Source organism: Leucoraja erinacea, chromosome 2 (genome assembly GCF_028641065.1).
Source record: "Leucoraja erinacea ecotype New England chromosome 2, Leri_hhj_1, whole genome shotgun sequence".
NCBI lineage: Eukaryota > Metazoa > Chordata > Chondrichthyes > Rajiformes > Rajidae > Leucoraja > Leucoraja erinaceus.
Window position 1 is genome coordinate 74,834,647 of NC_073378.1, and position 25,558 is coordinate 74,860,204.

Here is a 25,558-nt window from a genome sequence, read left to right on the forward strand (position 1 = left end):
AAAAATATCCCAAGCTTTGAACATCTCACGGAGCACTGTTCAATCCATCTTCCGAAAATGGAAAGAGTATGGCACAACTGCAAACCTACCAAGACATGGCCGTCCACCTAAACTGACAGGCCGGGCAAGGAGAGCATTGATCAGAGAAGCAGCCAAGAGGCCCATGGTAACTCTGGAGGAGCTGCAGAGATCCACAGCTCAGGTGGGAGAATCTGTCCACAGGACAACTATTAGTCGTGCACTCCACAAATCGGGCCTTTATGGAAGAGTGGCAAGAAGAAAGCCATTGTTGAAAAAAAGCCATAAGTAGTCCCGTTTGCAGTTTGCCACAAGCCATGTGGGGGACACAGAAAATATGTGGAGGAAGGTGCTCTGGTCAGATGAGACCAAAATTGAAGTTTTTGGCCTAAATGCAAAACGCTACGTGTGGCAGAAAACTAACTGCACACCACCCTGAACACACCATCCCCACTGTGAAATATGGTGGTGGCAGCATCATGCTGTGGGGATGCTTTTCTTCAGCAGGCACAGGGAAGCTGGTCAGAGTTGATGGGAAGATGGATGGAGCCAAATACAGGGCAATCTTGGAAGAAAACCTGTTAGAGTCTGCAAAAGACTTGAGGCTGGGGCGGAGGTTCACCTTCCAGCAAGACAACGACCCTAAACATACAGCCAGAACTACAATGGAAGTTTAGATCAAAGCATATTCATGTGTTAGAATGGCCCAGTCAAAGTCCAGACCTAAATCTCTGGCAAGACTTGAAAATTGCTGTTCACAAACACTCTCTATCCAATCTGACTGAGCTTGAGCTATTTTGCAAAGAAGAATGGGCAAAATTTTCAGTCTCTAGTTGTGCAAAGCTGGTAGAGACATACCCCAAAAGACTTGCAGCTGTAATTGCAGCGAAAGGTGGTTCTACAAAGTATTGACTCAGGGGGGCTGAATACTTTTGCACCCCACACTTTTCAGTTTTTATTTGTAAAAAAATTTGAAAACCATGTATCATTTTCCTTCCACTTCACACAATTATGCACCACTTTGTGTTGGTCTAGCACATAAAATCCCAATAAAATACGTTTACTTTTGTGGTTGCAATGTGACAAAATGTGGAAAAGTTCAAGGGGTATGAAAACTTTTGCGAGCCACTGTATCTATTTATATATAACTAAAACTCTGATCTTGTTATCTTCCAGTTTGTGCGGTCTTTCTATTTGCGCGAAAACGGTTCGCGATAGCGCTACGATTTTTCACCAGTTCACTCACCGTTCTCCTGCGCTGCGAGTACACCAAGTTTCGTTCCGATCGGTTCAATGTCGTAAATGTTAGCGAGGTTTAAAAAATCATTAAAACCTTGTGTGCACAGATCGATCTCTTCTGCCGTCCCGCGCCGCGCGGATTAGTCTCTTCCCATCACGCACTGGCACAGTCCGCCCCTTCCTGCCCCATCGCGTCTTTACTGGAGTTGAGGATGACCCACTCCAGCCCGGAGTCAGAGATGTCGCCGATGTCACCAAGTGGAGACTCTGATCCCGGCGGAGGAGAACAACCAGTGACCACTGTGAATCCCCATCGCACCGCCAATTCCAGCCACTACCCCTCTGGTCAGCCTCCCTTGCTCCTCCCCCGTGATGCCCCCCCTCCCCATGGCTCTTCCCCCATCTTTTCTCTGAGCTTGCTCCCCCCCCCCCCCACACACCCCCCCCCCCACAACTTCCCCCCCACCAACACACTCCCCCCCCACATCCCCCTCCTCCCTCCCTTCCTCCCCCTCTCAACCCCCCCGCCCACACACACCCCCCCCACCACCCCCAACACACACATCCCCCTCCCCCTCCCCCCTCATCTCCCCATCCACACCCACATCTCACCCCTCCTCCTCCTCCCACCCCACACCACTGCACACCCCACTTCCCTCCCCCCTTCCCCTCCCACCAATGTAGAGGAGGGGGAGGGAGTGCTCAGGGTTGAGGGGACAATGGGCCATGCATGCGCAGTTAGTGGCTATGGGTGAGTGGGGAAATATTGCATTAGGGGAACGGTTTGCGTTGGGGAACGGGTGAGTGGTGGACTATTGTGTTGGGGAATGGGTTGCGTTGGGGGACCAGGCCTCCCATGTGACTGGGTCCCAACGAGTCCCAATTAGTCTAGTGTGTACTAATTGCACAAAGTAATTCGCCACCTCTGTCTGGAAGATGCTCCCAAGGTATTTCTCGTCCATAAGCATTCCATCCTCATCTCCGGAAACATGGGGATGCGAGCGAGAATAATCTTACTAACAGTTCTTAAACACACTATTTCTTTAAATCTTTGCAGTGGTTGATTGTTGGTGGAAGTTATGAGGCTCTCCACAGGGAGGTAAGCATGACAATCTGCTGTTCTTGTTATTATGTGTTGATTTATATACACATACATATATACACACGCATACACATGCACACACATCTTTAAACACTGCTGCCAACATAAGTGGTTACTTTGGACAGCAGTAGGAGGGATGTTTTGTATTAGAAAACCACTAAAGTGCAAGCACCTCTTTGAAGTGCCACAATACTGGTCATTTATGGCTCATGTGGGAATATGGATAAAGCAGCTCTTTTATAGCACGAGGGTGATTCCTTTGATAATAAATAGTTGAAGTTGCGATAGTTAGAAAGATAAAATGTGAACATTTTGGAAAGCTTTTGGGTGATTCCAGTAGATATATTGAATCAAATAATAGGCTTGAATAGCAATACACAGTTGTGCACTTCTCCAGGGAGCTGGCCAGCACACATGCATGCTTCAGGCTCCACCCAACACATGTGCATCCCAGGACATTGGCTGTGCACACGCCCAGAGAATCTGCAGCCACAAAGGTCAGAGTTCAGATGTACATGACCAGTCCATGTAAGGGTGATGTAGAATTTCCACAAGGTATCTGGTAACTTTTGGCAATTCCAGATCAAACGAGGGCAGTTGTCAAAAATGAGATAAACATAGTGGGGAAGGGCATGGGTGGAACCTTCTCTTTAACTGTCAGTGGAAGGATGGATACAATCTGCTAAAAGTGCCTCGAGTACAGGAACAGAAAAATAAAATCAATCGATACTTCACATACCACTGATAAAAAGTATTTTCCGAGACCTAAAACAAAAAAGCTGCCAAAGGCCCAATGACCTTTGTGATGAGACTTTTCTTTTTCAATATTAGGTGAGGTCAGGGAGATCCTCAGCATCCAACAAATGGGACTCATCACGTAAGTTAAGATGTCAAGCTCATTGAAGAATTCACGCAGCCAACAAAATCAAGAAATAAAAAGTACAATTTTAACCAGCATTTAAACAGGCGGCACGGTGGCCGAATTGTTGCCTGACAGCGCCAGTGACCCGGGTTCTCCCTATGCCCACGTGGGATTTTACTGGATTCTCCGGTTTTCTCCCACATTCCAAAGATGTGCGAGTTTGTAGGCTAATAGGCTTCGGTAAAATTGTAACATTGTTCCGAATGTGTAGGATAGTGCTAGTGCACACTCATAGAGTCATAGAGTGATACAGTGTGGAAACAGGACCTTCAGCCCAACTCGCCCACACCAGGCAATAATGCCCCAGCTACACTAGTCTCACTTGCCTGCGCTTTTTCCATATCCCTCCAAACCTGTCCTATTGCATGACTGGAACTTCGATTCACTGGACTTCACCACTGCAATCCAACACAGTAGAGGCGAGAAAATAATTAGTGCAATTACCTTGGCCATTTCCTCCAAAACGATTTTAAACAAGCAGTTTGGCCCAAACTGCAAAATTGGATTTGATATTCCTAAAAAGCTTTGTTGTGCCATAATTGCACCCTAGAGAAATGGAACCAATGTGCTTAGAATAAGGCAAGTGGATGTTAAATTAATACTATTTCAATTCTCTCCCTAAGTCACTGTAAGATCTTGGCTGAGAGAAATTCATCTTTGGTTTCCAATAAAACCTGAGTAAATGTATCAACCATTGATTATACTCAACTCTGCAAGTTTGTTCTGGTAACAATAGTAACACAAAAAAAAAATCATTTTGTTAATTAATGCAAATGACCTTCTGCCTTCAAAAACCTTCTCCCAGCTGCTACTAATATCTGCCACCTGAACATCCTTTTTCTCTCCTGAGCAAATGTGACTGGCACAATAAGCTGTTATCCCAACAGACCTGAATCGGCAGCTTTTATCTTTCTCCTTGCACTCTACTTTGCAGCTCTCCTTGAATTCTTGCTGTAAACATGTCATATGTCAGACTATAACAAAGCAACACAAAAATTATTTAGGACAACTCGAGTACTAAAAGAAATTCAAGCAACCTAAGCATATGCACATGTAGGTAAGTGTTCAAACTGAATCCCCCAAGCTGGATTATCTTAGTGATGCTCAAACTGCAAACATATCATTATGTTTGATATGCTGGGAACAAATGTAGCTTTGCATTTAACTCGTGGAGTTTATATAGAGGTTTCAGACAATGCATAGTTTTCCAATTCTCTTCACTTAAACTTTAATTAGTAAGGGCATCAATTGATTAGTAAGGGCTATTATCAGGCAACTGAACCATCGTATCATCAACTAGAGCACAGTCCGGACCTACCATCTGCCTCATTGCAGACCCACGGTCCATCTTTAATCAGACTTTACTGGAGTTTATCTTGTACTAAATGATATTTATTCATCCTGTATCTGTATGCTGGGGACAGCTTGATTGTAATAATATATTGCATATTCCCTGAATGTACAGATGCAGGGAGAATCACTTTTGCCAAATCATACCTCCAACCACTGTCCATGTGACTGCATTTTGAGGACAACACAGGGGTCTGGTTTGGAGAGTGCATCGCGGTCTGAGATCCCTTTGCATGACACTCGCAGTTCCACCTTCGTCAGGCAGGGGCTGGAAAACAGCCCGAGCGTGTTGGCAGCCGATTCATAAATGTTGCTCATTCTCGTCACAACACGTCACACTGCAAAAGAAAAGGAAAACGTATTACTTAGTGGTCTTGTCTTAGATGAAAGGGAGCTTCAATGATTTAACAGTTGGATCTCGTAAATAGACACGAAATGCTGGAGTAACTCAGCGGGACGGGCAGCATCTCTGGATAGAAGGAATGGGTGACGGTCGAGACCCTTCTTACTTACACCGAAGATAGACAAAATATGCTGGGTTAACTCAGCGGGACATAAAACATCACTCATACTTTCTATCCAGAGATCCTGCCTGTCCCGCTGAGTTACTCAAGCATTTTGTGTCTGTCTTCGGATAAACTAGCATCTGCAGTTCCTTCCTACACATTGGAGCTCATTTACGTCAGCAAGACCAGGCTGCCGGGTAAACAGGGCTTGTTGCACTGTTGGGATGCGGTGCCAGGATTTCCGATGATCTCAAAATTCCACATCACGGCTTACGGAGGAGAATCAAGCAGAAAAAATGGCAACATTCCATTAAATACACAATTGTTTCTTTGACCTTAACCAACAAACTTTCTAATCAATAATCCTCCATGGTGTACTCCGACCCGTGCAAAAATAGGCTTGGTCCTGCACTACTCGCTCTATTTGAAACATATAAGATCGTTAAGGGTTTGGACACACTAGAGGCAGGAAACATGTTCCCAATGTTGGGGGGGTCCAGAATCAGGGGCCACAGTTTAAGAATAAGTAGTAAGCCATTTAGAAAGGAGACGAGGAAACACTTTTTCTCACTGAGAGTGGCAAGTCTGTGGAATTCTCTGCCTTAGAGGGCGGTAGAGGCAGGTTCTCCGGTTGCTTTCAAGAGAGAGCTAGATAGGGCTCTTAAAAATAGCAGTCAGGGGATATGGGGAGAAGGCAGGAACAGAGTACTGATTGGGAATGATCAGCCATGATCACATTGAATGGTGGTGCGACCTCGTAGGGCCAAATGGCCTACTCCTGCACCTATTGTCTATTGTCTATTTAAGGATTAAGAACATGTAAACTAAGTAAATTGCAGCCACGAGGTATTGACTAGCACTGTAGGGTTAATATCAGTTATACATTATAGCTTCATTATAAAGTATTCAGGTTTAATCCTCTGCTATGCATCTCTATTACATGGTTCTGTTAATGACACTCCTTTACACACTATATTATTATAAGGCTCAGTTTAAATCTGTCACACACTGTACCCTCATTATGAAGCTCTCAGTTACAATAATATGGCCTCATTTTATATTAATTATAAATGTAAAAGATGGACAAGTTATAATTAACTGCCAGAAGAATAATTTAATATGTATTTACTTTACTTTGTAAAAGTTCCAAGAGATTTTAAAGCTTTTCTTCTGAACAATTTTAAGATACTTTTAAAGATACAGAAAAGTGTAAAGAATCTACAGTACAGAAACAGGCTCTTCAGCCCATCTGATCTCTGCCAGCATTGATTCTCCATTCAAAGCTCAACCTATCCTTCAGCAGCATTCCATTCCATTCCCTGCTCTCTCATCTGACCAACCAGCTGATGCCCTTTTCACACAACAACAAGGGCAACATTCCGACCATTTCCTGGATGAGGATGTTTCTCCCCAATTCTTGAACCAATTTCTTGCTCTTACATGGATAGCCTCGAGTTTGTTTTCTCCAAAGTAGAAACATTTTGTGTTCATCCCCATAAAACCTTGCAAAGTTCTGTCAATTCATCCTTCTCCATGAAAGGAAAGAGATTCAGTGAGTTTAGCCTTTGTGATGAATTTAACCTCACATTTCAGATATCATCCGAGTAGAATTTCCTCTGGGCCCTCCCCAGTGCCTCTCCTGAAGAAGGGTTTCCCAACCTGAAACATCACCTATTCCTTTTCCCCAGAGATGTTGCCTGACCTGCTGAGTTTCTCCAGCATTTTGTATCGATCTTCGGCATAAACCAGCATCTGCCGTTCCTTCCTTGAACTATTAACTATCGTGCTGCAGCTTAACTGCCTTCTATACGGTTGTCCTACACACACACCCTTAAACCGAATATCCTCATTGTGATTTCTTTGATCTCCAATTATCTCGAAACAGCAACTTACTCCAGTCTAATAACCAATTCATGTCCCCTCTCTTTCTACAACACCAGCAAACCATCACACTGTTAAACAGCAGATTTGTGTAAAACTGAGGTAGACAATCAACCATGATTTTATTGACTGTGAAACCAAGCTCATCAGGGGGTCTTGCCACATACTCATGAATGGTGCTATCTCAATCATTATTTCATTTGGAATCTATTCTGCAAAATTGGGGAGAGAAAAAAAAAGCTTTTTTTCTGTAATCATTCTTGCAAATGCTGTTGACTTAACACAAAACATTTTGGATCTGCTTACAGATCCATTCAACCATAGTTTTACTTACGCATTTCTCCCTTCCCTGTCCATCCACAAATTCCCAATATTAATTCAGTTCTATAAATCCCTACCGACAGCTTGGAGCTGTAGGTCTTGACAATTCCCACAATTCTCCACAGGGGTCGAAGCTCTGCATGTTGTATATTAATGATTTGGACAAGGGGATTGAAGGCTTTGTGGCCATGTTTGCGGATGATACGAAAATAGGTGGAAGGGCAGGTAGTGTAGAGAAAGCAGGGACTGCAGAAGGACTTGGACAGATTGGAAGAGTGGGCAGAGAAGATGGAAGATGGAATATAGTGTAGCAAAGTGTGAAGTCATGCATTTTGGTAGTAGGAATAAAGGCACAGACTATTTTCTAAATGAGAGAATCCAGAAATCGGAGATGGGACTTGGGAGTACTGGTGCAGGATTCCCAAAAGGTTAATCTGCAAGTCAAATTGGTAATAAAGAAAGGAAACTCAATGCGAGCATTTATTTCAAGAGGGTTTTTTTTACAAAAACAGGGATGTAATGTTGAAGCTCTATAAGGCACAGGTAAGGCCGCATTTGGAATATTGAGAGAAATGTTGGGCACCGTATCCGAGGAAGGATGTGCTGGATCTGGAGAGGGCTTGGAGGAGGTTTACAAGAATGATTCCAGGAATGAGTAGGTTAACCTATGATGAGCATTTGTCGGCACTGGGCCTGTACTCGCTGGAGTTTAGAAGAATGAGGGGGGCACCTCATCATTGAAACATACAGAATAGTGAAAGGCTTGGATAGAGTGGATGTGGAGAGGATGTTTCCACAAGTGGTAGAGTCTAGGACTAGAAGTCATAGCCTCAAAATTAAAGGATGTTCTTTTTGGAAGGAGATGCGGAGAAATTTCTTTAGTCAAAGGGTAGTGAATCGGTGGTATTCTTTGCCACAGATGTCTGTAGAGGCCATCATTGGATATTTGTAAGGCAGAGAGATAGATTTTTGATTAGTTCAGGTGTCAGAGGTTATGGGGAGAATGGGGTTAGGATGGAGAGATAGATCAGCCATGATTGAAAGGCAGAGTAGACTTGATGGGCTGAATGGCCTAATTCTACTCCTATCACTTATGACCTTATGACTTATGACAAGCACTGTCCAATGTGTTCCAAGCCATGTATCGAGACATTAGTACAGATGGACCAATCACACAGTGCTTTGAGAGGCTGTCAATAGATCACATTAAATCCAGTCTCCAAGTAACCTTGGCCCACTGCAGTTCCACCTACCACTACAACAAGTCCATGGCTGATGCCATCTCCCTGGCCCTGCACTCATCCCTGGAACACCTGGACAAGAGGGGCACCCGTGTCAGACCTATTCATAGACTACAGCTCTGCTTTCAATACAATACCACTTTATTTAGCCCAGAGGAAAATTGGTTTGCCATCAGTCAATAGATACAAAAGATACACAGTGTGGAAAGTCTCATGTACATAATATTAATAATAATGACTAATAATGAAATTTATGTGACCAGTTATTGCACAGCATATATGTAATATTACACAAATATGAAATTAAATTATCGCGTGGAAAAGTCCAGGATGAGGAATGTACAAAGATCGGGGAGGGGTCATGCTACTCCACAACAGAAGTGGGAGGAGTTGTACAACTTGATACTGTGCTGCATCTTGGTGTGACCAGCTGAAGGTGCCTCTCAGGTTAACTAGTGTGTCATGGAGGGGATGAGATGCTCTGCAGTTTGAGGTGCATCCTCCTTTCTGATACCATTTTCAACGCCACTATCCCATCCAAGCTCATCTCCAAAATCATGGAATTTGGAGTCAGCTCTCACCTCTGTAACTGGTTCCTCGACTTCCTGACCAACAGACCACAATCCGTGAGGATAGGGGACAAATCATTATCTACTATAATCGTCAACATTGGTGCCCCATAAGGATGTGTCCTCAGTCCCCTTCTTTACTCCTTATGCACACACGACTGTGCAGTCAAATACAAATCGAACTCAATTTACACATTTGCAGACGACATCTCCATAGTGGGCCTAATATCAAATAATGATGCAACAGAATACAGAGAGAGGTCCTGACCTCACATCTACTTAACTGGAGACGTGGACTATCATTAATTGGACTTTACTAAACATTATCTTGCGCTAACCATTATGCCCTTTATGCTGAACCTGTACACTGTGGATGGCTCAATTGTAACCGTGTATAGTCTTTCCGCTGACGCAACAACAACAACAAAATTCTGTACCTTGGTAAACATAGCAATAAACCAAACTAAACTTAATCAAGAGGGTAAATTAGAAGCTCCAGTTTAAGAGAGAACAGATAAGAAAGGCAGCAAATTGTTTTGAAGTAATTTTGGAGCTTTGTATTTTGGGAGTTGAAGCTTAATCACTAACAGTAAAGTATTTCAAATTAAGGAAGTGCAAATGGAGAGCTGTGGGGGATCAGAGTAATACAGAGCTTGGAAGGCTCTAGAAGAATGAGACCTTGCTTTTGTATCCAAACAATAAATTGGTTAAAGAACCAAAATGAATTGCAGAATGTGCTACAAGAGCAGGTCATAGGCTAAGAATCTAGTGGCAAGTAGCGCACCTCTTAACTCTCCAGATCATATCCACCTTTTTTTTAAAAAAAGGAGTCTGATGGAATGTTCTTCACTTTGTTGGATGAGTGCAGCTTTAACAACACTTAAGACGACCATTTGATAGGCAACTCATCTACTTACACCACGGATGCCATGTAGCATCCACAGGATTGTACCATCCGCAACATGTATTGTATATACCAACTAGAAGAACAGTGTACATCAATCAGAAGGACTTGGGTAGGAGTAACACTGGGGGAGTATTTTAACATACACTCAAATGCAATATATATGCTTTAAATTGGATTAGCTATGAATAGGGGTTAGACAGGCTACATGCCTAATTACATTCCACCCGATGTTGGGGAAGGCTCAGGATCAAGGGGTCACAGCACATAAAGGGGAAATCCTTAAAATTCATGATGAGAAGAACTTTTATCACACAGAGAGTTGGTGAATGTAGAACTCTCTGCAAGAGGGTCTCGAGGCACGTTCATTGGTACTATCCTGGCCCTGAGAGATGATAGGGAATGGAGGGTTATGGACCCCGAGTGCAGGCAGGTGGGACTAAGGGGAAAAAAATTCTGTTCTGATCATGGCTGCTAGGGCCGAGATGGCCTGTTTCCCGTGCTGAACACTCCCATTGTCCCAGCTTTGACTGCATAACCTAGACTAAATTCCATTCCTTAACTCATTGCACACAGAGGCCTTGCTCCTAGCAACACTGCACTGACACATGATGATCTGGTGTATTCATAAAGGAAATCAGGTGATAATCAAACACTTGGCCCATGTTATGTTCAAGTCTGTCGGGTTACCTGCTTACTAATCCTGGCCCTGACTCCGTTGCGACGTCTCATTCCTGGAGTATGAGTCTTTATTTACACCACCCCTGTTCAACAGCAGCAACAGCTGCAACTACCTGCTTAGGTGCCAGTGCCCAGGCCCCTGGTCCCTGCTTTGACTGCACACCTAGTACTATTCCAGACCTTGACTCTGGATGCATACTTGGCCTTGCTCCTAGCCCCTCTGTACTGACAATATATCTGGCCCACACATAAAGCCCCATATCTGACCCCCTGAACTTAACCGATTATGTTCAAGTCCACAGGTGCTTATCTAATGCATTAATCTTTTATGGGGCACTTCACAGACCAAATTATGTATAACAAAATTTGCTACATTCATTGGTTCCCTTGTTATCTAACATGCTAGTTACTTTGTCAGAGAAGTCATTAATTGGTTGAACACAATTTCTCATCCATAAAATTATACTCACTCAGCTGTATAAATATCCTGTTACCATTTATTTCATTTTCCTAACAAACTGGCCTGAAGTCATTTTTACCCCCAATATTTTCAGTATTTTGCTGTCTTCCTCTCAGTTGGGACTTTTCCGAAATGCAGTCAAATAACTATATATTTAAGCAATAATATTCTATTTAATGTGATCTTGAGAGTACATAATATTTTCTGTGGTATTTGTAATACAACAATGATAAAAAGATCTTCGTTTCGATTGCACCTATCAACATGCATACATTATTATATTACAGTTAATATGTACCAAGGGCAATTTTTAGTTCCAATGCTCCCCTTTCCCCAATTACTTTTACATTGAAGTGATTGAAATCCAAGTGAAATTTAAAAGGCATCAGAAAAATAAAACCTCCGGAATAGATGATGTTCATTACGTGGTCGGTCAGAGTCAGTATCAGCACAATTACTATATTAAACTTTGAATCTTCAGATGTCCTGGTTCAAGCTAAAACTAAAGACAGATAATAACCTCCTCACACATTCTCCTGCAGGTATATCTGTCACTCCTTTAAAATATGCCCCTTCTTTGAACAAGCTCTTAAACATCGCATCTGAATCAGTTTCCATCCGATTACACTCCCTGACGATGTTCATCTACGTGTTGAATTAATAAAACAATGAGATTGGGGACACTTCTATTCAACCTGTTAAAAAAAATTGGGGGTTTGGGCACGTTTAGAAATAGTCAGTGAGGTAAACAAACATAATAGTTGAGTGGCAAATGACAATAGTGCTACCTTCCCAATATTTAAATGAAGGAAATAATAGGTTATCGGGGTTGTATGTTGTGACAGACAGCTTGACACCTTGCATGTCATTTTAATATTACACTTATCCCATCCCCCTGGATATTCCGGATTAGTAAATTAAGGTGTTGTCAACTAATTACATATCAGGCTAATTACAAATCAATCACATTAGCCAACTCCGAAACATGAAGCGCTGAGCATTGGGATCCAGACATCACAGACAACTGGCCTCAGTTCCCCGCTCACATCAGGCAGTGTTCTCAGTCTGAACCAGGGGCAGCAGAGCATTTTTTGGGGGGGGGGGGGGGGGGGGGGGGGGGGGGGGGGGGGGCTGCGCAATCACTGATCACTGGCCTTGGGGGTACCCAGTGAGGGAGTGGAGCAACTGAGTGGGGAGAGGGTGTGGAAGGGAGGCCTCAAGAGCACTTGGCGTTCGATTGTTGTACTGCTAGACGATTTTCAAGCGACAGTCTCCCGTCAGTCACTACCAGCCTGTCGCGTAAACGACGCGCAAATGACGCCCAAGTGGGACAGGCCCTTTAGTGGTCAGAGAAGCCTGGGTGTCCCAGTGCGTGAATCAGTGAATGCTATGTACAGATACATCAAGCAATTATCATGGAGATTCATACAGTATTGGAACAGGCTCTGCAGCCGTCCTTGCCCACAGAGGCCATCAAAACTAATACTCATATTTTGCTTGGGCAGCTTGCAATCCAGAAACATGAACAATATCCCTATTGTTAGCACATCTTCCCCAGCCAACAATGGGCCATTATGGACTCCACCCATCCTGAGGTCATCTGTTGCTGGCCTTCTTTTGTTCTGGCCTTCCCTGGCACATTTTGTGCCTTCCACCACAGTGATGAATGCTGTGGTGGATGTTTGTGTTACAGTTCTTATTGTTAAAAAGATAATAATTCTGGGTATAGGCCAGGTAGATGCTGTGGTTGTGTGGAAAGTTGTGTGTTCTTTATTATTGTACTGCTGCTGACAACCCAAATTTCCACCGACCCTGGCTGTGTGGCAATAAATTATATCTATCTATATCTATTTCTTATATCATGAAACGCCCTACAGAAACGCAACGTTCCCATTAACTTTGGTGATTAGTCTGAGATGATATCAATTCCAAAGATATCTACAGATGGAGAGAATTATTTATGATCTCCAAGCTGTGCCTTTTGATATGTTTTATTTAATTAGGCCATACATTGTTCACGTTGAAGAGTAGATTTATTTATGTATGTATTCAAAGTGGTAGAGCTGCCGCTTCACAGCGCCAGAGACCCCGATTTTGATCCTGAGCTCGGGTGCTGTCTGGGTGGAGTGTGCACGTTCTCCCTGTGATCACATAGGTTTCTTCCAGGTGCTCTGGTTTCCTCCCACATCCTAAAAATGTGCGGGCTTGTATGTTAATTGGACTCTGTAAAATGTACCCCGAATGCAGAAAGGAGTGAATGAGATAATGGGATAACATAGAACTAGTGAATGGGTAATAGATGGTCAGCGTGAACTCAGTGGGCCGAAGGGCATGGTCCCATACTGTATCTTGAAACTAAACACATGTGGTTCGTCAGCTGCGGCCCAGATTCCTCAAGGGCTACAGTGTAGGGACAGAATTCCCGATCACTGTTTATTACCATCAATGTTCAAACAACAGCAGCCAGGCTACACTACAAGGAACAACAGCAAGCAATGACAGAAACATCTATTACCAAAAAATAATTCACGGCAAGCTACTTGTTCTGACACTGCCCTCTTATCTCGAGGATGCAGACTTAAACCTTTCTCTGACAGATGGGAGCAGGCATCCCAATTTGAGAAGAGATTGGTCGGCCCTCAACTCCCATGTGAATGCAAGATCGTTAGACAAAGCGGCCATAATTTGACACCAGTGGCAAGCTGACTATTTAAAAATAAACTACATTTAATACAGTGCCTCACTTTGACAGGAACATCTACTATGTCACACATCCCTTAGCATTAAAAAAATAACCTTGGTTGGAAATAAAGGAAGACTGTGAACATGCAATTTAAATTTCTCCCAAAATATGACAGAGCACAGGGAAACCGGTGAAGACGTGAAGTTTCTCGACTTTACTAATGACTCGGAATCATGTCAGAATTCCCCAACAGGTTAACAAACTTTAAATTAAATATCAAATGAATAGTTGACAGTTCTTATATCATAAATAATCATGAAAAGATATCACCAATTCATTCTCTTTCAGCACATAATAGAAATTGGGTTGACATGAATCAAAACTGTAAAAGTGCTCACAATTTCAAAGCAAAAGCCTCCAGAAAAAAGGGCATACGGTAAAATCATATTGCAACAATATACCTTGTTTCAGTTGCGCACAATGTAAATTGGATAGAGAAAGATTTTGAAATGTAATGGATATCCATCTATAGAAAGCTTGCTAATACATGCCTACACACATGGAACATTGAAAAGTACACCATGGAACATGCCCTTCAACCCATAATGATTGGGACAAGCATAATGCCAAGATGGAGTATTATCCTTTGCCTGCAAGTGGCCCTCCATTCCCTTCACATCCATGTGCCTATATAAAATCTTCTTAAACACCACTTTTCTATCTGTCTCCACTGCTAGCCCTGACATTGCACCCACCACCACATATATTAAAGTTGAAGTGAAAATGTATGTGATTGGATTTGATGACAAGGATTTTGCTATTAGCAACAGCCTCTTTCTTAACCTCAGGATTTGCCAAAATCCTGACGGCCTGATGTTTTTTTAAAGCGTGATCACTGGTGTCACGTATGAATGTGACATTAAACAAAAGCATCCTTTTGGCTCAGAAGCTAAACCAGCTTCAGTGGAGACTAATCAGTACATCATTGCACCAAATTCAGCAGCCCCCAAGCAAACACAACACCAATATTTATGCTGTAAAGGATGTGGTCAGACAATGTAAAACACAGTCCCCACGGACTCTGGTTGCAATCTTCATCACAATATCAAACCCAATCCCAGTGACCAGGTTGCAATCATAACCAGGGATCCCAAGTGTTGTTATTTTAAGTGCCCATAAATACACCGCCAAGAATCTCCAATCACTTCCCCTGATGCCAGAACCCAATCGACCCCCGACACCTGCAGCGGCTCAGCTGGATGCGGCATGCCCGCAAAATGACAACTACACAGCAGCAGTCTTTAGGGGGGAGACCGACAATGGAGCTGCTCTCAACCCCAGTTGCACATGTGAAATAAGAAAGTCCAGAGAAAAACGAAACTCAGCAATGAGGAGCAAATAAAAATAAATAAAGTTATAGATTCATAGAGCTATACAACACCGTCCAACTTGTTTCTTTGGTCCAACTTGTCCGAAAAAACCAAGATGCTCATCTAAACATCCTATCCCACACCCCTCCAAACCTTTTTCTCTCCAATGTCTTTTAAACATTGCAACTCTACTCACCTCTATCATATCTTCTGGCAGCTTGTTCCACATCACGAGGACAAGGGGTCACAGCTTAAGGATAAAGGGGAAATCCTTTAAAACCGAGATGAGAAGAACTTTTTTTCACACAGAGAGTGGTGAATCTCTGGAACTCTCTGCCACAGAGGGTAGTTGAGGCCAGTTCATGGGCTATATTTAAGAGGGAGTTAGATGTGGCCCTTGTGGCTAAGGGGATCAGGGGGTATGGAGAGAAGGCAGGTACGGGATACTGAGTTGGATGATCAGCCATGATCATATTGAACGGCGGTGCAGGCTCGAAGGGCCGAATGGCCTACTCCTACACCTAATTTCTATGTTTCTATGTTTCTATGTTTCTATCACCTGTTTCGTTGTCTACTATCGTGGCTTGCGTGTGTAAAATGGTGGCAGTGACTCCAAGCTGCTGCTATTGCCACAGAGAAAGTGATGTGATGTGATGTGATGAATGCCGTGGGGGCCTGAATCAATCGCTGACTGACAAGGTGTTGAACCAATCCCGTCCCGAGACGTAAAAGGTACAATTTAACTATTTCAAAATGTAACAAGGTACAACAATTTCTTGCATCATATAAAGATTTTTTTTTTAAGTGTTTCATACCTATTTATCATTTCGGCTTCATGTGCGCTCAGCGTCAGATCGTTTTTCAGCTTAAAATCTGATGGGGAACGAACATGACGTCGAAAAGCCTCTGTGGCAATCGCAGCAGCGTGGAGTCACTGCCACCATTTTACAAATGCAAGCTCAAGCTGCCCCCCGCCCCCCGGCCAGTAATGCGATGAATGTGGGGTTCTGGACCAATCGCTGACCTTTATCGATGACTGATAAGGTGTCGGACCAATCCCGTCCCCGGAGACGTCATGTCCGTTCTGCGTCTTGTCTTTGTGGCATGATTTCCGTTCAGGTCATTCCTTTTAGCGTGATGTACTTTCAGTATCTTGGCTTTTCAGCGTGATGTACTCTCGGCATCTTGGCTTTCACTTCTTAGCTTCGGCTACTCGTCCTTTGACGTCCCGTCCGGGTACTGTTCACTATACCAATGATTTTGATGTTCTCTATAATTTTACTAATCACACCCACTACATCCTCAACCAAATCATTAATCCATGTAACTAACAACAGGGGATCCACCAATAATCACTGCAGTGGTAGGGTATATATCATTTAAAATACCTCGTCTATGCCTCAAAATGTTCCAAAATGTTTCCAAATTAATTTGCTTTTGTTTTGGAGTTTGCAATTTCAAATTGCGAAATGCAGCCACCAAATCTATCCAACAGAAGCTTTCACCTCCAACTGGGTGTTAGAACTGGATAATTTTTTTTTGCCATTTGGGTTGAGGGGTAAGTAATCTCTTCCCCGTTGGATTGCAACCTTGTCGTAGTCGGGGAGCTTGTGTGTCTCAGTGACCCCTAGAGCTAGCCCAGCGGGAGATTCATCTGTTAGGGCCTCCCATGCTAGACAGGTCGAAGGATAGAGGCGAGACAAAGAGCGATCGACTGGTCCTCCAGGTCGGAGGTTGAGCACAGGGCTAACAACCCTCTCAAAACACAAATATGTTACGGAAACAGCAACTGAAGGAGTCAACACTACTAGAGCAGACAGGAGTGGAGGACCTTCGTTGCTGCCCTACATACCAGGAGGCATAATAGGCAGTGAAGCCCGTCCCACTTACGTGTCCTTACGCGACCTCATGGTCGAGTTGAGGCGCGACGGTCCTGGGAAGGTCGCGTGCGATTTCATGCACCCGCACAGCCGTCTGGAGCACGTGATGTCATTTGAAGATAGACACAAAGCTGGAGTAACTCAGCGTGACCAGCAGCATCTCTGGAGAGAAAGAATGGGTGACATTTCATGTCGAGACTCTTCTTCAGTTTGAAAAGAAGGGTCTTGACCCTAAACGTCACCCATTGGTTCTCTCCAGAGATGTTGCCGGTCCCGCTGAGTTACTCAATCTTTTTGTGTCTATCTTCAATTTTCTTGTCCCCGCTCTGGGAGTAGAAGTGAGGGAGGATCCGGACTGCAACGGCCGTGAGCCCCAGGCCGAGCTCGGCGATCGTTTGCCTGCTTCTGCTGCTGTTGGAGGTGAGACGTTGCGTCGCGCCAGGGACTTGGGCCTGTCCCACTTTGGCCGTCAGTTCTGCGACAGGCCGTTTGCGCACGAAGATTTCGTTCGCAACAAAAATTTCAGAGCCCCGCGCGATATCGCGCACAACTACATACCCCTCCGCGCTTCTCAGAGGGACCGGCCCCGCGCAGCCATACGATGCCCGTTCGCCTCAACGCAACGACGAGGTCCCATAATTTGCGTGCCAAGGACACGTAAGTGGGACAGGTCCTTTAGCAAGTAAGTAAGTAATTTCCCACGGTCAAAAGAGAGTTTAGACTTCATCTACAAAACCCCTTGATTACCATTTAATTTTATCCCAAATAATTTATTTAGTCTTGAATTTAAATGTTTTAATTTCTCCTCAAAAGATTTTAAATTACGGTCATTTAGTTAATCCACATCATTCACATACTGATTTACAAAAAGAAAATCAATAGTTTTTCCCACCCATTTCATTCAGTGAGTGAATTATTTATCAAAGCCAGTTGAAAATTATTGCACTCACAGAAAATTAATAATTTATTACAGGCAGCTATTTATTTAATCGAAAACTCAGTCATGTAGGGAGCTGTCCACCTGTACAGCCTGCTCAGTCTTTACTTAACAGGATTTTTTCCCAACATACTCTTTGCTTAATAATCTTCTTTCAATAAAGGCAATGCTGTCAGAATGTACTTAAACCTCACTCGTTCTCAAGAATGTATTTAATGAGACTAGTTCAAAGAGGCAATTACCAGCTGAAGGAATAATTTATTTAGCAAGTTAAGCTGAGGGAAGGCATTTCCAGCAGGGTCACCACTGCAGTGTGCTCCAGAGGTGAAGTGAAATGATAGAAGCATCAAATGATACTGCAGAGGGAGAGAGAGAGAGAGAGAGGGGAGAGAGGGATAGAGAGAGAGAGAGAGAGAGAGAGGGGGTGAAGAGGGGGAGAGGGGAGAGAGGGGGGGAGAGAGAGAGAGGGGGGAGAGGGGGAGAAAAGGAGGAAAAGAGGGGAGAGGAGAAAAGGGAAGGAGAGAGAGGAGAGGGAGAGAAGGGAGAGGGGGAAGGAGAGAAGGAGAGAGAGGAGGGGGGGGAGAGGAGGGGAGAGGGGGAGGGGGAGAGAGGAGGAGAGGGAGGAGAGGGGGGGAGGGAGAGGAGGGGGGAAGGGAGGGAAAAGAGGGGGGGGAGGAGAGAGGGAGGGGGGGAGGAGGGAGGAGAGAGGGAAGGGAGGAGGGAAGGGGGGAGGGATAGAGAGAGAGGGGAGGGAGAGAGGAGAGGAGGAGAGAGGGGGGGGGGAGGAGAGAGAGGGGAGGGAGGAGAGGGGAGGGAGAGGGAGAGAGAGGGGAGAGGAGGGAGGGTGGGGGGAGAGAGAGGAGGAGAGGGAGGGGGAGGAGAGAGAGAGGGAGGAGGAGAGAGAGAAAGAGGGGCCAGGGGGAGGAGAGAGGGGAGGGAGAGAGAAAGAGAGGGAGAGAGAGAAGAGAGAGGAGGGGAGAGAGAGAAAGAGAGGGGAGAGAGAGGGGGGGGAGTGAGAGGGGGGAGAGAGAGAAGGGAGAGGAGGGGAGAGAGAGAAGGGAGAGGAGGGAGGGAGCGAGAGAGGGGAGAGAGAGAAGGGAGAGGAGGGAGGGAGAGAATGAAGAGAGGGGGAGAACCGTGGAGGGGGCGGGAGGAGGTGGAGGGGGGAGAGAGGGGGGAGAGGAGAGAGGAGGAAAGGGGGAGAGAGGGGGGGAGGGGGAGAGAGGGGGGGGAGGGAGAGGGAGGGAGGGGGAGGGGGGGGGGGAGGGAGAAAGAGGGAGAGGGAGAGAGAGGAAGAGGAGAGGAGGGAAGAGAGAGAGACAAGGGGGAGGGGAGAGAGACGGGGGAAAGGAAAAGAAGTGGGAGAAGAGGAGGGAGGGAGAAGGGGGGGATTCGGAGGAGAGAGGAGGGAGGATGAGGAGGAGAAAGAGGGGGGGGAAGAGAGGGGAGAGAGGAGAGAGAGGGAAGGAGAGAGGGAGAAGGGAGGGGAGAGGGGAGAGGGAGAGAGAGAGGATAGAGAAATATATTCATAAGTTATTACAGATCTAAATATATATAGACATAGAGATAGAGAGGAGGGGAGAGAGAGGGGGAGAGAGGGGGGGGGGAGGAGGAAAGAGGAGAGGGGGGAGGGGGAGGGGGGGAGGGAGGAGAGAGAGGAGGAGGGGGAAAGAGGGGGAAGAGGGGCGAGGGAGAGAGAGAAGGAGGGAGGGAGAGGGAGAGAGGGAGAAGGGGGAGAGGGAGGGGAGAGAGAGGGGGGGGGGGAGAGAGAAGAGAGAGAGGGGGAGAGGGGGAGGGGGAGAGAGAGAGGGAGAGGGAGGGGGGAAGAGAGAGGGGGAGGGGGGGAGGGAGGAAGAGAGGGGAGAGAGAGGAGGAGAGGGAGGGGGAGAGAGGAGGGGGGGAGGAGGGGAGGAAGAGAGGGGAGGGGGGGAGAGAGAGAGAGGGGGGGGGGGGGGAGGGGGGGGGGGGGGGGGGGGGGGGGGGGGGGGGGGGGAGGGGGGGGAGAGAGGGGGGGGGAGAGAGAGAGAGAGAAGGGGGGAGAGAGAGGGGGGAGAGAGGAGAGAGAAGGGGAGAGAGAGAGGGGAGAGAAGAGGAGGGAGAGAGGCAGAGAGAGAGAGGGAAGAGAGGGGGAGAGAGGGGAGGGGAGAGGGAGGAGAGAGAGAGGAGGGGAGAGGAGAGGGGGAAGAGGGAAGAGGGGGAGGAGGGGAGAGGGAGAGGAGGAGGAAGAGAGGGAGAGGCGAGGAGGGGAGGGGAGAGAGGAGGAGGGGGGGAGAGGAGAGAAGAGGGGGGGAGAAGAAGGAGGAGAGGAGAGAGAGGAGAGGGAGCGAGGGAGGGGAGGAGGGAGGAGAGGGAGGAGGGGAGAGAGAGAGAGGAGGAGAGGAGAGAGAGAGGAGGGAGAGGAGGGGGAGAAGGGAGAGGGAGGAGAGGGAGGAGGAGAGGGAGGAGAGCTAGAGAGGGAGAGGGAGGGAGAGGGAGAGAAGAGAGAGGGAGGAGAGGAGAGGGAGGAGAGAGGGGAGAGAGAGAGGAGAGGGAGGGAGAGGGAGAAAGGGAGGGGGAAGAGAGGGAGGAGAGGGAGGGGGGGGGGAGGGGAGAGAAGAGGGGGGAGGAGGGAAAGAGAGGGGGAGAGAGGAGAGGAGGGGGAGAGGGAGGAGAGGGGAGAAGAGGAGAGGGGAGGGAGAGAGAGAGGGGGGAGAGAGGAGAGAGAAACAGGGAGCGAGAGAGAGGGGGGGAGAGAGAGAGGGAGAGGGGGGGAGAGAGGGAGAGAGGGGGGGAGAGGGAGAGAGGGAGAGGGGAGAGGGAGAGAGAGAGGGAGAGAGAGAGGGGGAGGGGGAGGGAGAGAGAGAGAAGGAGACTAGGGAGAGAGAGGGAGAGAGAGAAAGGAGAGCGGGCGAGAGAGAAGGAGGGGGAGAGAGAGAGGGAGAGAGAGAGGAGAGAGAGGGGGAGAGAGAGAGGAGAAAGGGAGGGGAGGGGAGAGAGGGGGGGGGGGGGAAGGGGGGGGAGGAAGGAAGAAGGGAAGAGGGGGGGAGAGGGGTGAGAGAAAGGGAGAAGAGAGGGAGAGAAAGGGGGAGGGAGAAAGAGATAGAGGGGAGAGAGAGGGGGGGAGAGAGGGAGAGAGAGGGGGAGGGGGAGAGGGGGAGAGGAGAGGTGGGGAGGAGGGAGAGGAGGGAGAGGGAGAGGAGAGAGGGAGAGAGGAGAGAGGAGAGGGGGGAGAGAGAGAGGAGAGAGGGAGAGGAGGAGGGAGAGAGAGGGGGAGTGGAGGAGGGAGGGAGTGGAGGAGGGAGAGAGAGAGGGAGGGGAGGGAGAGGAGTGGAGGAGGGAGAGAGAGAGAAGGGGGGAGAGAGGAGAGAGGGAGGAGGGGGGAGGGAGAGAGGAGAGAGGGGGAGAGAGAGATGAGGGAGGAGGGAGAGAGAAAGGGGGAGGAGGGGGAGGGGAGGGGAGAGGGAGGAGGTGGGGAGAGGGAGAGAGAGAGAGGGACGAGAGAGAGGAGGGGGGAGAGAGAGAGGAAAGAGGAGAGAGAGAGGGAGGAGGGAGGAGAGAGAGAGGAGGGGAGAGAGAGAGAAGATAGAGGGAGAGGAGAGGAGGAGAGGGGGAGAGAAAGAGAGAGGGAGGGAGAGAGAGGGAAAGAGAGAGAGAGAGAAGAGAGGGAGAGAGGGAGAAGGGAGGGAGAGAGGGAGAGGGAGAGAGAGAGAGAGAGAGAGAGGGGGGGAGAGAGAGAGAGAGAGGGAGAGAGAGAGAGAGGGGGGGGGAGAGAGAGGGAGAGAGGAGGGGGGCGAGGAGGGGGGAGAAAGAGGAGGGGAGAGAGAGAAAAAGGGAGAGAGAGAGAGAGAGAGAGAGAGAGAGAGCGAGAGAGGGCGAGAGAGAGAGGGGGGGAGAGAGAGGAGGAGGGGGAGAGGGAGAGGGGGGGAGGAATTTTGGAGAGAGACAGATACGGATCCAAAGGAGAAAGGGGGGAGAGAGAAGACAGAGGGGAGGGAGAGGAGAGGGGATGATAGAGAAGGAGGGGAGGAGAGAGAAAGGAACGGGGAGAGAGCATGAGAGGAGAGCAGAGATATCCACTTGATAATAAATATAGAGAGCACCAAATTTTTGGATCACCTTTAAACTAGACCCCAGATACCCTCCAGTTTAAAGCCCTTCAAGCAGATTAGAATGTTACCGTGCCCTAAAAAGAGATTATAAATTGGCAAACTATCTCTCAACTGTTAGAGACATAAAACAGAGACAGACCCTCACCAAATACAGGTTAAGTGACCACTATTTGGCAGTTGAAAAAGGAAGACAGAAGAGATTCTGGCAACCAAGAGAAAACAGAATCTGCGGCCACTGTTTGACAGATGAGGTTGAAACAGAGGTGCACTTCCTCCTAAAATGCAAAAAATTTGACAAAACAAGGAAAGCATACTTTGACAAACTCAGTGCGGCAACCCCTGACTTTAAAGAACTAGATGATACATCAAAACTACGAATAATCCTTGGCGAAGGAAATACGGCACATCTTGGTGCACAATACGTAACAGCATGCCACAGCCCGAGAGAGGGTGAATGACCGACATGCACATATGTACACACACACTAATTGACATTAACTAACACTAAGTATTTAATATTGAATTGCTAAACTTTCTATTGTGTTGTACTGCTTGCAGCTGCAAGGACGTTGAGCAATCAATAAAGGGCTCTAGACCTATTGCGAGTTTATGTACAAGGACATATCCATCCATGCACTGTATACCTGTATTTATACTTGTGCATTTTAAACATGTATGTCATGTTTTATACTTTGGCAATATAACAAAATGTTTTTTTATCATGCCAATAAAGTTTTTAAATTGAATTGAATTGAATTGAATTGAGAAAAACTGAGGATAATGAGAGAGAATGAGGGGTGTGAATGAGAAAGTGAGGAGAGAAAAAAAGAGATAGAGAAAAAGCAATAGATCGAGAGGAAACTGCACACCAGGCAAGGCAAGGTCAGGTTAATTGAATCTTACCACAACAGGTGGCCATTTGCCTTTAACTTTTCCTGCTGGATCTTTCATTTACTTCAAAGAATACTTCAACTTATGGCATACCCTTTTGACAGTCCTGTCATTCATTGGAGCTGTAAGATTTTTGTATCTACAGCCCAGAAATATTGAATAATCCCCTTGTTCATCACGATGCTGGTTCACTAGAAATTATGGGCAAGGCGGCACAGTGGCGCAGCGGTAGATCTTCTGCCTTACGGCGCCAGAGAACCCGGGTTCGATCCCGATTAGGGGTGTTGATTGTATGGAGTTTGTATGTTCTCCCCGTGACCCAGGATCTCCCACACTCCAAAGACGTACATGCTTGTAGATTAATTAGCTTGGTGTAATTGTAAATGTCCGTAGCGTGTTGGATAGTGTTTGTGTGTGGGAATCGCTGGTCGGCACGTGCTCGGTGGGCCAAAGGGCCTGTTTCCACGCTGTATTTTTAAACTAAACTAAACTGCTTCTGCAACTTATTCCCAAGCTCAAGGATCTACTATCACAACATGTGCACAGCTACAATGACAGTTAGCGCCCAACAACCCCAATCTCTAGTTGTTCTTCAAATGTGGAAGATTTAAGGCAACCATCCAAAATGGCACACTGCTGACATAATGATAGCTAAGCGATGGAATTAGCATCATTGATGTAAAGTAACTCATATTTCAGGTGGGAAGTTTGATGGTGAAAATTAAAAAGAGGAAAAACTTAGGAGCAGAGGAGCCAAAGAAGAAGAAAGGAAAAGTAGAAAGAAATGGCCTGACCTAAACAAATGAGAAATTATTGAATGACTAAAGTTCAGTTTTTGATCTTCTATAAAATCAAAACACAAATATATTCAATTTTGCACTGGTGTATTTGTGTTGAATAGAAACAGTTCAGACTTGCTTTGGCAGCAAAGAGAATCATTTATATTCAGTTCTGGTCCTGAATTTTAATTAAAAATTATTGCAAGCATGAATCTTGTTCTAAACTTAAATGTATTAAAAGTCTTTAATGTGGTGTTATTATTTGCGCAGTGAGACAAATATCTTGGAATCATATGAATTGGTTGGAGAGGATTTGCCAGGATATATTTTTCCCTCCTTAACTCAGTCTTGCAAAGCTGCTTTCCTCGCTGCATGTTTGGCATTCACCACAAGGGTGTGGGTGGTGAAGTAGGCCTCTACTTCCATAGAAGGGCTAGGATGTTTGGCATGTCCCCTGCTACTCTCACCAACTTCTACAGATGCACCATAGAAAGCATTTTATCAGGATGCATCACAGCTTCATCCAGGACCGTAAGAAATTGATGCAAATTGTGAACGCAGCCCAGGCCATCACACAAACAAACTTCCCTTCTATTGATTCCATTTATACCTTATGCTGCCACGGCAAGACCAGCAGCAGCAGCATAATCAAGGACGAATCACACCATGGCCACTTCCTCTTCTCCCCTCCCATCAGGCAAAAGGTACAGAAGTGTGAAAAGGCATTCCACCAGGTTCAGGGACAGTTTCTTCCCAGCTGTTACCCAACTGAATCATCCTACCACAACCAGAGAGCCGTGCTAAACTACTATCTACCTGTCCCCGGATGTGGAGGCCGCCCTTGCAGTCTTTCCTTGGCAGAGAGAGATTTAAAAGTTACCCCCTCCTGGACTTTGCAACAAAAAATAACAAAAACTACATGGCTTTACCTTGCACTAAACGTTATTCACTTATCATGTTTCTATACACTATAAATAGATAAATAAATTGATTGTAATGCAAAAGGTACAGAAGGAAGCAAGAGGGACAGTTTCTTCCCAGCTGGGTACCACAACCAGAGAGCCGTGCTTAATACCTCTGAATGTTTTTTAAAGGTACCTTGCAATTGGGTTTAATACACTTAAATTGATAAATAAATTGAGAAGATAACAAAAAAAATGGGTAATTATGGGGAGAGGTAAAAGTTTGAGGTACGAACATTACGGGGAGAAAAGATGAGGTACGAAGGTAAGCTAGCCAAAAATATAAAGGAGGATAGTAAAAGCTTCTTTAGGAATGTGAAGAGGAAAAAATTAGTTAAGACCAAAGTTGGACCCTTGAAGAACGAAAAAGGTGAATTTATTATGGGGAACAAGGAAATGGCAGATGAGTTGAACAGGTACTTTGGATCTGTCTTCACTAAGGAGGACACAAACAATCTTCCCGATATAGTAGTGGCCAGAGGATCTGGGGTGACGGAGTAACTGGGTAATATGCTGGAGTCAATTATAAAAGATGAGATAGCCAAACATTCGGATAGCAGTAACAGGATCAGTCCGAGTCAGCACGGATTTACAAAAGGGAAATCATGCTTGACTAATCTTCTGGAATTTTTTGAAGATGTAACTGGGAAAATGGACAAGGGAGAGCCAGTGGATGTAGTGTACCTGGACTTTCAGAAAGCATTTGATAAGGTCCCACATAGGAGATTAGTGGGCAACATTAGGGCACATGGTATTGGGGGTAGAGTGCTGACA

The 25,558-nt window shown here is 46.0% G+C and overlaps 1 protein-coding gene across 1 annotated transcript in view; it reads right to left on the reverse strand.

Moving 5' to 3' along the window:
* Positions 1-25,558, reverse strand: part of cpne4b (copine IVb) — a 310,526-nt gene that overhangs the window by 238,826 nt on the left and 46,142 nt on the right. Inside the window, exon 2 of the mRNA XM_055658639.1 lies at positions 4,779-4,969. Coding sequence (XP_055514614.1) covers positions 4,779-4,949 — 171 coding nt within the window. The 5' untranslated portion in view covers positions 4,950-4,969. The remainder of the gene's footprint in view (positions 1-4,778; positions 4,970-25,558) is intronic.